Source organism: Cryptomeria japonica, chromosome 9 (assembly GCF_030272615.1).
Source record: "Cryptomeria japonica chromosome 9, Sugi_1.0, whole genome shotgun sequence".
NCBI classification, from domain to species: Eukaryota; Viridiplantae; Streptophyta; class Pinopsida; order Cupressales; family Cupressaceae; genus Cryptomeria; species Cryptomeria japonica.
Genome location: NC_081413.1, coordinates 336,114,221 through 336,127,801, shown reverse-complemented (window position 1 = coordinate 336,127,801; position 13,581 = coordinate 336,114,221). Strand labels below are relative to the sequence as shown.

Genomic DNA, 13,581 nt, shown 5'->3' with positions numbered 1-13,581 from the left:
GCTCTTTGGACTGTTATAAACTCTGTTTCCTTTAGATCTCATGACCTAGCTTACAACAGTCCTCTTTACCTTTTAATCATTATCATCTACTAACTTCTGGCTGTCAAGGCTTATGAGACTGACTTTTTTTTTAAGTGTAGCAGGGCTCATTTCATGCTGCTTGATCTGAATGTTTCCAATCTCTTTTTGATCATTCATAGATCATTGTTCCTGTGCCTTTGCTCATTCTCTATTGGCTGTCCTTTAGGGTTTTTCCCAAGCTTTTTTCATTAGCTCTTGACTGTCTTGTATGTCTTCTTCATGCTACAATCTCTAACCAGCTAACCTCAAAGCTCAATCTGGAGATCTCATAGGCTAATAAACACCTCTACAAAATTGTCATTGCTCTTTTGAATCCTTCCAGGACTGCCCTTAATCTTTTCAATGATTTCTTACATGCCAATAGAATCTTCAATGATGCTTTAGAATTATGAAGATGGAACCAATAAAACAATGGAAGGATTTGAATCCCTTACTAGATATGAAGCTTCTACTATCTTTTTGCTTGCAATTTACTTAATGACAGTCTGAAAATGAAATCATATCAATAGGCAAACAACTACCAGGTGTAACAAGAGGAGAGATCATTCATTTTTTGATAACATGAAGCTTCCATATGATAAGATTAGAACCTCAAACCTGGTTATTCCTTCTCTTCCACATGCATATGGATGGGTGACTGGGACATGTGCTTGTATGACTTATTCACCTCTCCTTGCAAAACTGAAGCTGCTCGACTGCCTCCTCAAAGCCCTCTACATAAACTTGGCCACCATTATAGCTCGAAACAGCTGAAAAAAGAATTAAGGAAAACTAGGTTTCCTTTCCCCTGCATGAGAAATGAACTGTAGTTGATAAACTAATTCAGGTTAGGCGTTTTTCCAATCAAGGTCCATCCCTCATGTTGAGTTGGGTTACAAAACAAGTTTGTTTGAATAAAATGTTTCCCACCAAAGGTCCATAAAGCTCAACGTGGCTTCTTTGCTAAAATGACTAAGTCAAAACTCAAAACCACTAGGGAGAAATGCAATGTGGGTAATGGCTAAGGAGAGTGCTAAGGTGAAGGTTTGAAAGATGAGACATGACCTTATGAATCTTTTAAGAAAATATTTAAGATACATAAAACATTAAGCTTCGATTGAAAACCTTAGAAAACATGAGTCAAATGCAGTAGAACTTATGCAAAAAATAAGATTGTGAAACCTTAAGATAGCAGTTTGGACTGGAAGGATTCAAAAATGATAACAAGAAGATTGGCAGAGAGCTGGGTGAATAAGTTAATGTTGCTGTTTAGAATGTTTTGAGCGCCATTTTCCTTCATCTCTCTGTATATTTAGCACCTTGTTGGGCGAGTTTATAGATTATTTCAGATCGAATGGTTTTGTAGTTGGACATGAGGGTAAAAAACAGATTTTCTCGGTGTTTAATGGCCCTTTGGTAGTTGCTAACCCTCTATTCCTGGACGAGGGAAGAAATTCATGTCTGTTGAAAGTGTGAGGTGCTGCAACTATTCAAATCTGTCCCAGAAGGAGACGTGTGCTGCATAACAAGTCTGAGTCACTATTGTCCTCATTACCAGGCCTTTCATCTAAGGAAGCGATTGCAGATCTGAATGGTGATTTACTTTTGCAACTACAAAGTGGATTAAAATCTGAAAGTAGGTCAGAATTCTGTTGTATATCCCTGCCATTTATAACAACAGTATCTCTGTATTTTCCTGAGCAATCAATATACATTCTATATGTCTGTCTCTATTAATGAAAAAGGATTGCATGGCAAATGTTTGATTTAATACCCATTATGTAAGAGAAATGTCAAACCTTATATGAATGTTTATTAAAAGAATCTGACATATTTCTATCAATTCTAAAAACATTTCCAAGACAAACATGTTCAGAAAATTCCATCAATGAACCAAGGACAACAAACAACCAGAAGTTCACATTAAGTTCCAGTCTAAAAACACTTCTACTTCAATGCATACAAACTGTTTGGCAAATTGTCTTGGTAAGAAGTGCACAAATTAGTTTGTGTAAACTGGGGTGGCCTCTTACATAGCCATTAGTATGGGGGTGGTGGGAGCACAAGGCTCCTTGCATGTGGTGGCTTGTACAAGAGTTGCAAATATGGGGGTACCTTGTGTACCACCACACCTAGTTTTTTCAAAATCTGTTTTTTTTTAATTAAAAAATAAAAAATTAATTATATTTTTTTTACCTCCATATGATTGTTGACGCTTGCACTATGTAGGTAGAATATATTGTCAACTATACCCAGTGATGATGCTAATTATTGTATGTGCCTACACAGTACTGTTTGGGGCCTGGGCTATAGAAAGAGAACTTTTTGTTGATGATTTATTCTTTTTTTTAAATTATTTGTAGTCAATCTATATGTTTTTGAGACTTTCAAATGCAATGGAAAGGTCAAATTTGCCTCAACATGCAACAATAGAAAACTCTTCCTTCAAACCCTTGTAGATCTTGCCTCCTTTGTTCAATTTGGATGCAACAATAGGAAAACTTTACTTTTTTGGACACAAGAGAAGAGTACATTGATGTATCCGAATATGCAACAAAAATCTAACCTATTTTTAACAATTGAAACACCAATATATATATATTATTGTTCAACCATTGAACCCAAATAGATCAGTCTTTCCTTCGAAATATATTTGCCACTTAACCCAATATCTATCATAATTAAGATGCACCAAAGAAGTACTCAAGCTAAAAAACCATCTAGAGCAATTGAAATTTCCGAATTTAATAAATTGCCATTTTTATCAATTTAACATTCAACCAAAAATGACATCTTAACTATTCCCTATCCCCTAATATGTCTTGAGAGTAACTTGCAACCTGATCATGCTCGTATACAAACCTATAAAAGATAAACCTCTAAAAATGCTTAAAAAGAACATTAAAATATAATTTTGATGCTTTAGACCATAGTTGAACTACTCGCAACTCGGCTCGACTCGCCAAGCCCCTGGGAAAAAAACTTGGCGAAAACTCAAGAAAAACTTGGCGAAAAACTCGGCAACTTAAAAACACGCTTAAACTTAGTAAAAAATGCATTTTTTTTGCAATTTTTAATGAGAAGATGCATCCAATGAGTCAATAAATGATAACACAAAAGAAACAAGCTGATTCTAGATATATTTAAATGCAAAGTGTCTACAAAATCGCATCCTCATGAGGAATGCTGATGGCTGGAAGCCTGAAGCAAAATAGTAAATTACTAAATAGTTTTTGTAAAAACAAAAGTAAATACATCATTACAAATTACAATTACAACTTCCTCTTCCCAGCTCTAGCAAAATCATGGGGAGAGGTAGAACTAGAGGGTCTAGACTGTCTAGTCGTATAACTCTGCTGTGGGACTGGGCGTGACTGTGCCTCTTCGCTCGGTATGGTTGATTGAGACTCATCCTCCATCCTGGATGAAGCTATGTCTCCACCTGCCTCTGGCACTGACAATGAATCCTCATCCTCATCCTCATCCTCCTCAATGTCATCCAGCCTGAAACCAAATCCACCCCCCTCCTCCATAGCCTGCCTCTCCAAATCAGTGATGTCAGTGTCGGAAAACAATGGAGGCTGCTCCTGTGATGTCCAATCACTGTAAGGATCTATATCATCCAAGTCAATTGGACCACCTTCTAGTTCCTCTACCTTCTTTACGCGCAATCGAAGATTATATTGCACGTAGACAAGGTCATTGAGCCGTTTCTGCGCTAACTTGCTCCTCTTCTTCGTGTGGATTGCTTCAAACAAGCTCCAATTGCGCTCACAATTGGATGAACTACAAGGCTGACATAAGACTCCGAGGGCAAATTTTTTGAGATGTGGGGTGTTTCCACCCCAATTTTGCCACCAAGCATCTGCAAAATAAATAAAATGGAAAAGTTAGAAAGCAAAGAGAAAAGAGAAAACATAATTTATCAATCATTTTAGTCTTTAGATCCCAAAATCCAAATGGCAAATGTTATACCTGGGGTTTGAGTGGTTCTTCCTCTCCTAGCCAGCTCTGAAGAGAATAGCTTACCCCTTCCTCCCTCATAATTTTGGAGCTCACTCACAATGAGGTCTCTCTCCTCAACATCAGGTACCATCCTCTCAATGCATGTACTGAGGCCCTCCATGACTTCTCCATTCGAATCTGAGTAAGAACCCCCAAACCTAAGACGAGGGTTGAGGAAGTACCCTGCTACATGAATGGGTTGGTGGAGCTGATTGTTCCACCTCCTATCAACAATTTCCCAACTGGGATCAAATTTGAGCCTATCCCCCTTGTAGTAATTTTTGATAGACTCCTTGGCCCTATCCATGGCCTCATAAAGATATCCCATTGGGGTTTTATCCCCATCCACCAAGCGAAGAACTCGAACCAAGGGCTCTGACACCTACAATTGAAAAATACAAATTACAAAAAGATCAAAATTTAAATAATGAAGTTACAAATTAGTAATGAGAGACTTGAATCAAGAATAACTAAAATTTAAAAATTAAAGTTTTGAAGTAACAACCTGTTGACGTGTATTTTGTACACAATCATACACAGAATAAAATACCAATAGGCATCTTATCCTCTCTTGAGAAAATAGTCTCTAACTGCTGAAGATTCGCGTAAAGGATCAGTTAGGTAGACTCCAAGGTTCTTTTAGTAGGGTCTCTACGTGTGGACAAGCTTTTTAGTGGTATGATGTGATTTGCTGTTTCCTCCAAGGGGTCTTACGCATTCTAAAGCTCGAAGATTTTACTAAACTAAAAGGAACTTTCAAAAAATAGCAAAAAGATAGGGTTTAAAGAGGTCTAATCTAGCCTAACCCTATGAATGACTTAGTATGGACAAGATTTGGCAAGATTCAACCAACTTCAATTTCGCCATAAGATAACAACTCAATTGAAATTAGTGCGATCTTCTAAGGTAATAAAATGATACTCAATGCATCAAAGATCAAGGACACTACTACGAAGGTACATATCCAAGATACAATAATGATTGAAGATTAAGGGACTCAAAGTATTCTCCAGTCGACCACGCAAGGCGTTCCTACAATCAGCAAGAAGCTAGTGGTTTGGATTACGAATCCTACCAAATATCAAATCTTCACACTTTGTCCTTCAAATTTAACAAACTACTTTGATTGAGCACGATTCAAGTAGATCAAACAACCATGAAGATAACTCAAGAAATTTGCAACAAAACACCATAACTTCAATATTTTATTGATGTCCAAGTCATCATGTACAACAATTGCTTGAATGTCTCTCTTCAAAACTCAATCTTGCTACAAAATAAAATTGCTTCTAACTCTAATCTCTCTTACATCAACTATTGACTCTTACTCTATTCCTCTATTACACTATTATATATTACAAATGAAAAATGGGGGTATATATAGCATCCCCAGTTACAATGAAAGGTCCAGATTGAAAGTAAATCAACGGACAAGATCATGACACCTAAACCCTAATTAGGGTTTGTTACAAATGACCTCCTTTTTACTGAACAATATTAAATACATAGCCAAATATTAAATTCGGCACAAAAACCTAGGAGGTATCAACCAATGAGAAATAAGATGTCATGTCATCTGTAACAACCTTTCATCTAGAATCTTATTCCCTTTCCAATTCTCTTTCTTAGCATATGCAATGAATTTTGTCACGATTCCTTCGATTTCTGTGATTGGAATCTCGGGAAGATTCTTCATACTCTCCTCTAAGTGGATGACCTGATCGAATGCATCTAGAAGAGCTGCGTCCCATGAAGGTTCAAGTTCCTTCGTTCTATCAATCAGGAGCATGGTGGCAAACATCTGATCATACTGCTCATCTGTAACATCTGCGTCCTTGCGAAAGATGATCTTGATTCTATCCTCAAATTCCTGCATATCCACATCTGTCTCGACCTCGATCCCTCTGCCAAGAATGGTACGAAGTACCTCAAATACTTTGTCTTGGATCGGATTGATCACTTCCTCAAGTTGGCCACATCTAACACTGATGTCCTCGAAGAAAACATTCTTCATATGGAGTAAGGTTGACCACTGGAACAAACTGTGAGAATCACCCTCCAAGATCCTCTCCTGCGCTAAAATTTTTCTTGATGTGTGTCTAATAACTCTCAAGACAGGAATGACAACGTCCTTGGTATGGGCAAATGCAGCAACTGTTGTCATCAATTTGTGGATTATCTCAAGAACTTGGATAGCCTGATGAATGATCTTCATCATCCTTGTAACAAATTCTATGGCCACTGTATGAGATCTATCCATCCAACTACATGTACGTTGAACCAGGTTCCTGAATCTTTCTGCTTCATTGATTGATTGAAGTGGCAATGCCTGCACTGGTGATCTAACTGGATCCTAACGTCCCAAAGGTTCATTGATGTGACTGAAATATGTCCTCCATGCACCGACCTCTCTCTCAAGCTTTCTATTTTTCTCCATTTCTTCTCTAAGCTTGTCCTTCAATGCCTCAAATGTGTCGGTGGCATCATCTAAAGTCTGCTCTGCTGTGGATGGTCCTAACTCAAAAGTCTGTATATCATATTCCTCTGCTAGGATCTCACCCTCATATTTGTCTGCTGCCGGTGTAGCTATCTGCAGTTTTCTGGATCCAGTCTCATCTCGAATCATCTTGGACATCTTGGTAGCCTTCTTCTTTTCTGTTACTTCATGTGAGCGTCCAACAAGGCTCTCTAAATCAATTGCATTGTCCTCGTCCTCTACTACGATCACCTTAGTCAATCTTTCCTTCAACCAATCTGGGATATTCGATCTTGTCTCTTGAACTTGAATCTCTTTATGCACTATTTCTTCTTGTCTGGGAGGAGATGTCATTTCATTATCTTCTTCTAACTCATAGTCTTGGAGAGATCCATCTGATGAAACATGCTGTGCCTGTCCTTCCTCCTGCCTGTCATTCTGTACCATAGACTCCATGGACTCTTCCACTTGAATTGTTCTATTCTCTGATCTAGAAGAAGTACCTGGTGTTTGATCTTTGTTGGCACCTTGCTTTTTCTTGGAAGACTCTTTCTTTTCTGATCTTTCCTTTCTCTTCGAACCTCTCGGATGGAGATTGCCCTCACTGGCACATCGAAGGTTACCTTCACCTGAATTCCTAGGATTAGGATTGCCTTCACTCACACTTGCTCCACCTTCGGCTGGTTTCTCTTCCAAAGTAAAAGACATAGCTATGCCTTGTTCTCTCAACTTCTGATGCTGAACGTCTACCCATCTGCGAGTACAAGACAAGACTGGTGCCATCAAAGCATCTAAATCCACGACCTCGGGCTCATTCCAATTCAAACTTATTGTTTTGCTTTCTCTATCATAGGAAGACTGGATGTGCCTGCCATTGTCCTGAGCTTGGTCGGCCACTCTGTAAATCCTGCATTTCCTGATGAAATCCAAAGGCAATCTAGAATGTATCTTTCGTTTCACTTCAAGATCATCTAGGAGGTTCATCATAAAATCTTCAATTTGGTGCTCATGTTTAAATCTTCTACCGATCGTCTCCTCTAAATGTCCATGTGGATCAAAACTATTTCTCCAAGCAAAAGATGAAAAAGAATACAAGGCTAACTCCTTCTCTGCGTCATCCATGGCTAAGACATTAGGACATACCTCAACTGAATTACCCAAAATAATAGGTACCTGAACTCCATTCTGATGTCTGTGTCTGAATGCCTTCACATATGCTGCCAACTGCCTTGTTACCTCAAGTAACACAATTCTGTCTGTTGGATATCTCGGCAACATGTATGGAGGTAAAGGACATCCATGCACTCTAATGTAAGTGAACTTGGGAAACTGAATGAACCAAGCACCGTACCTCTTGATGAATTCCTGGGCATCCTGAGATAATCTATTGTGAATCCCTCCTTGCAACGTCCTTGTGATGTTCATCGTGAAAGTATCATTAACTAACTTGTAGTTTTTCCCTGGCGGATGATGCAAGTAGGCATAGGATTCACAAGCTCTGACCTCACCGGGTCCTCTTCCAATCATTCCTCTGTGAGGTAGTCCTGCGTACTCAACACTCCTGATCAAAGCATAGATGACGTATGAACTCATGTGGAAGGACTTAGTAGCCCTGAGTCTCCTCAACTGTACGTCTAAGCAATGGCTAATTATCCTAGCCCAATGTATCGTACCCTTTCCTTGAACAATCACCTGGATGAAGTAAAACATCCACTTCTCAAAATAGAAGGCATGAGGTGCTCCTGTAACTTGGTTGAGCATAGTAATCAAATCTCTGTATTCCTCCTGGAAATCAATCCGGTGCGGTGTGTTCGGTACCTTGCTTAGACGGGGACAACTCTTGAGTAGCCAGTTCTTGTTGATTATGCTTAGGCAAGCATCTGGATCATCATCGTACACTGATCTGGCTCCTTCAATGCTCTTATATATCATGTCCCTGTGCTCTGGAAGATGGAAAGCTTCACTTATAGCTTCCTCTGAAAGGTACGCCAAAGTGTTTCCCTCATTGGACACAATTGTCCTGGACTGTGGATCATAGTGACGAGCACACTCGATCATCAACTCGTGGCACTGAACAGCTGGAGGAAAGCCGGCCGCCTTAATGATGCCACTCTCTATTATTCTCCGGGCGACAGGTGATGGCTTGCCAATGTAGGGGACCTCTCGAAACTTCTTCGTGCTAAAGTTCCCCAAGTTTGTATCTCCAATGTTGCTCCACTTCGACACGATCTTGGTCTCCACTTCTTCGGTCTTCTGATCTTCTTTCATGAGAGCTGAGCGGCTAGTGGATGCTCCCGCCTTCGGGGTCGCCATACCTACACAACATTTCATTATAAGGACTAGATTTTGCAATAAATAACATAGATTAGAGAGAGAATTTTTTAGGAAACGTCATGATAAGTCTCTAGAGTTATCATTTCCTAAAAAACAACGATGATTGAGCTAAGAGATTCAAAATTCAAAACTTCAAAATTTAAAATATGACGATCAACAAATAAAACAATAAAATCAAATCGCCATACCTCAATAGAGAGCTAGCTCTAGAATGCAAAAAGACAAAAGATCGCCTAGGCAAAATTGATGTATAAATGATCTTCAAAGTTATCTCCTCAAAAGATCAACTTCGCCACCTTTGGATTGAACGTGATCTTCAAATATCGCCTCTGGTGTGGTCTTCAAATTCGCTCAAATGAAGTATCGCACCACCTTTGATGTAATAGCGCCACCTTGGATTTGAATGGAATTCACACCCCACACTTCGCACTTCCTTCCTTCTCCTTAATTCGCATGTAGAGGGATAAAAATAATGATGTGAAAACAATAGTTTTCACCCTCCATATATAGCGCTTGCACCTCTCCATGCCCGTAGGCCGACTTGGAGATAAAACAATTTTTTAAAATGATTTTTTAATTAAATAGCAAGGCCGACCTCCATATATGAGCGCTCCAATTCGATTTTTTATTAATTAATTAATGATTAATTAAATGCCTTTCGTTTTAATTTATAAATTTCGATTTTTTAATAAAGGCAAAATAATTAATAAATGATCAACGCCATATTAAATGCTAATTTAAATAGGATTTTCAATTTTATCGAACTTAGCATTTAAGGAAAATTTGAAATGTTTATTTGGCGCCAAAATTATGAAAACGAAAGGGACGTACCTCATCGCCCTGGTCCCTTGGAGAGGGACAGGAGCGATCCAAGATTTTTGTCATAATTCTTGCAATTTTAATGTTCATCTCCTTCCTTTCCACGTTCAATATCGATCATTTTGATGGGTCCTTCGAATTTGATTGCCTTGCATGTGCGCATAAGTGCCTTTGGGTGTATCATCGCCCTTGTCCCTTGGAGAGGGACAGGAGCGATCTCCATGTTTTCACGTAGACCTCGCATTTTTGATCTTCGATCCTTCATTGTAGAGCGAATAACATCTTTGTTCGTTCCTTCTATGTTCGCTCCATTTGTTTGCATGTGGTGTTTGGACATTTAGAGGGATCATCGCCCTTGTCCCTTGGAGAGGGACAGGAGCGATCCATGTCTTTCTCCTTAATCTTAGCAAACTTTAACTCCAATCTTCGTTGTGATGTCTTCCAAACGCCGTCCCTTACCTTGTTCATCCTCGCCTTGCCTCGACTTTGAAGGAATATGAGTGTTTTTGATGGGATCGCCTTGGTCCTTGTCCAAAGGACAGGAGCGATGTGAGCTTTTTAGCATGTTTGACGATGTTTGGACGTTCAAGATTCTTGCATGTGATCTTCAAACGATGTCTCAAACCTTGTATGATCTTGTGGAGTATTTGACTTGGCATGAACTCGAAACAAAACGAAGAGTCCAAGGCAAATCGCCCTGGTCCCTTGGAGAGGGACAGGAGCGATATGGTCCCTATGTACATCTTGGTGATCATTTTACGTTCAAAATCTTTGTGTATCACCTTCAAAAGGCACCATGGACCCTCTAAGACCTTGCAAACCCTTGATCTTACGTAAATCTTGCATGAAATGGCCAATATATCCAACATCGCCCTGGTCCTTGTCCAAAGGACAGGAGCGAACTAGGTCTTAGGGTGCAAATTTCTTCATTGTGATGACCTTTAAGTGCTTGTGCTCGATGAAGATGCCTTAAGATGTTCATACCACCCTTCGTCTTGACTTAGATCGATTTCAAACTTAAGTAAAAGGCAATATAACCATTGTATCGCCCTGGTCCCTTGGAGAGGGACAGGAGCGATCCATCTCTTGTGGCCTTCATTTCATTTTGTCAGGCTCCAAATTTATATTCAACGGATTCGTCATGCTCTACTCCATTCATCCATGCCTGGATATCGTCTGCAACTTGGCAAGAAAATTAATTATAACAAAATCGCTCTGGTCCCTTCCTGAGGGACAGGAGCGAACTGGGCATTTTGGGACCCTTGTGGACGTTTAAAAATCTTCAATTTGTATTCAATGAGTTCATCTCACGCTCTTCCTTGCCTTTGGACGTAAACTTATCTTGATTTTTGCCTGGATTTTGCTCAATGAAGGACATCGCTCTGGTCCCTGGGAGAGGGACGGGAGCTATAAGGTACTTCGCCCTGGTCCCTTGGAGAGGGACAGGAGCGAACTTTGCATTCTGGACCATTCTCCTTTGTGTTAGCACTTCAAATTATATTCATTTGGTAAAGCATCTTCCTTTGGACCTCTTCAAATCATCAAATCAACGAAATCTCGCAAGGACAAGGCAAAATTTGATTTGTAGCTCCGGTCCTTCACTGAGGGACAGGAGCGATTTTCCTCCTGGAGGCGTTTCGGTGCTCATGAAAATCTTCAATTTATATTCAATGGAAAGATCTCGCCGTTCTCCATCACTTCCAATTTGAAATTCGTCTTGACTCTGCAGGAATAGTGAGATATTTGAAAATGAGCTCCCGTCCTTCACTGAGGGACAGGAGCGATTTTGCTCCTACATGCCAAAATAACATGATTTTTCACATTTTAACACTTCACAAGGCAAAAACAAATCATTTCCAATGCCCAGGATCAAAGATCAAAAAAGTCAAAATTTAGTCAAAATATTCAATCGGACAAAAATTCACACTTCACTCTCAATACTTAGACAAATTTAAGCTCTGCATCAACATTCCAATTGAACATTAGACCATTCTGGCGAATTCATTGCATTCAAAATTTGCATCCTAGAAAAGGAAGCTCAAAAGCTCTCAAAAACGATTGGATTTTGGCCTGAAAAGAGAGAAATTAAAACCCTAAGGCTTGACCCTAAATCCAGACAACTAACTGACTAACAAAATCCTAAAAACGAAGGCGAAAAACGAGGGAAAAACGAGCAAAAAGAGGGGGTCCCCATTTTCAATGGGGCGATGTGTGAAATGGTCACAACACAACCTTCGCAATCTTTGTAGCCCTTTGTGCAAATTGGTTGTCGAAGACTATGCATGCGACAACCTCTCCTTCAGGCTTCTTTGAATAAGGTGAGTAAAGCTATTCTCCACTCACAAACATTTGTTTCAAAGAAGTCAATGCAGCAAGAATGCTTTGCAACGTCAAGAAAATCGTTGCAAACCTTGTGACACTAGCTCTCACCAAATCTTTCCCTTGCGTGTGTTGTCTCATCAAATTTAGGACCCAAGGGTGATTGTAGATATATTTGGTGATCCTCCTTGCATCTTCCACAACTAGAGTCATCCACTCAAGTTTTCCTATGTCCTCCAAAAGAAGGTCAAGGACATGTGCTGCACAAGGTGTCCAAAAAAGAGTGGGGTGCCTCTCTTGGAGGATTCTTCCTGCAAAAGAAGAATTTATTCTTAAGAAATATGCAACCAAGTAAAACAAAGCCCACAACAAATGATAATATTGCTAATGCCTAAAGGTGATAATTCAAAAGGATTCTACCTGCTGACACATATGCTGCTGCATTATCTGTGATGATTTGCACCACATTCTCTACCCCCACCTCCATGATGACATGCTCCAACATTCCAGCCAATGTTTCTGCATTTTTCACCTTGTTGGAGGCATCAACAGATTTCAAAAACACTACATTGTCCTTGCAAGCGACCAAACAATTGATGATGGTGCGGTTCTTGCCATCTGTCCACCCATAAGAAAGAATGGTGCAGCCATAATTTGTCCAATCAATTTTTTGATCCTCCATCACTTTTCTTGCCCTAGCAACTGCATTTGTGAGCAACCTGTAAGTGCAAAGTGAAATTAGGCCTTAGTACACAATTTTGATTTAATAAACAAGAAATCTAAAAAATAATTAAAAATGAAATCAAGTGGACTATGTAGTAATTTACTAACCTCCCACTCAAATCCTTGCGAGAAGGGGCCTTGTACCCCTTTCCTGAAACTATCATAGCAGTCACCAAATTCAGCCAATAAGCATTCTCCGCCACATTGAATGCAATATTGTTGAAGTACCAAAAATCAGCAACTGCAATGTCAGTTTTCTCATGTACCTCCTTATTCCATCAACTAGCCTCTAATGATGGTTGTGCTCCAGGTGTGTTTCTGGGCACAAAATAATCACCTATCGACCCTGATCATTGTGATGGAAGTGGAACAGTGCCAGGTACTCTACTAGAGGAAGCAGAAGCAATGGGCGAGCTGATGGTGGGTTTGCGGATACGTGGGCCACGCCGAGAGTCCACTATGCCCTCAAGTGCTTCTTCTTCCTCTTCAAGGTCAATAGAAACACCTTGAGATTCAGCTATGGCTGATCTCATGGCTAGCTTTGCCCTCTACCTTTGCAATTTCTTCTCTTCCCCAGCTGCAAGTAGGGCATTCATTTGTCTTTTAATTTCTTCACTGGTCCCAGGGCATGCTCTAGCATCATGCCTATCTATTCCTGCAAGGTGGTATTTGAGGCGGTTGATGCCTCCATGAAGTATTCTCTCACACTTTATGCATATAATTGACCCAGGATCGGGTCCCTCATAGGTATACCTCCATGCCCCATCTCTAGCACCTCTAGGACGGGTGCCTATAAATCCAGATGGGCATGGATCTAGTGGCCATTGCTCCCTTGCCATGATTAA

At 39.9% G+C, this 13,581-nt stretch overlaps 2 protein-coding genes across 3 annotated transcripts in view; one reads left to right on the top strand and one right to left on the bottom strand.

The window, feature by feature from the left end:
- LOC131029721 (uncharacterized) overlaps positions 1 to 13,581 on the top strand; it is a 75,676-nt gene that overhangs the window by 23,318 nt on the left and 38,777 nt on the right. The gene's annotated exons all lie outside the window — the stretch shown is intronic.
- On the bottom strand, positions 11,949 to 12,746 carry LOC131029722 (uncharacterized). The gene is made up of 2 exons (XM_057960345.2): positions 12,434 to 12,746; positions 11,949 to 12,324 (listed from the first exon to the last, which is right to left on the bottom strand). Exons 1-2 carry the CDS (start codon positions 12,693 to 12,695, stop codon positions 12,023 to 12,025), a joined length of 564 nt encoding a protein of 187 aa, XP_057816328.2. The 5' UTR covers positions 12,696 to 12,746; the 3' UTR covers positions 11,949 to 12,022.

Excerpts from the sequence above, each read along its gene's own strand:
- LOC131029722 (XM_057960345.2), bottom strand. The coding sequence starts at position 12,695 with ATGGAGGATCAAAAAATTGATTGGACAAATTATGGCTGCACCATTCTT. Across the intron at positions 12,325-12,433 it reads AGCAGCATATGTGTCAGCAG|GAAGAATCCTCCAAGAGAGG; the intron begins GTAGAATCCTTT and ends CTTCTTTTGCAG.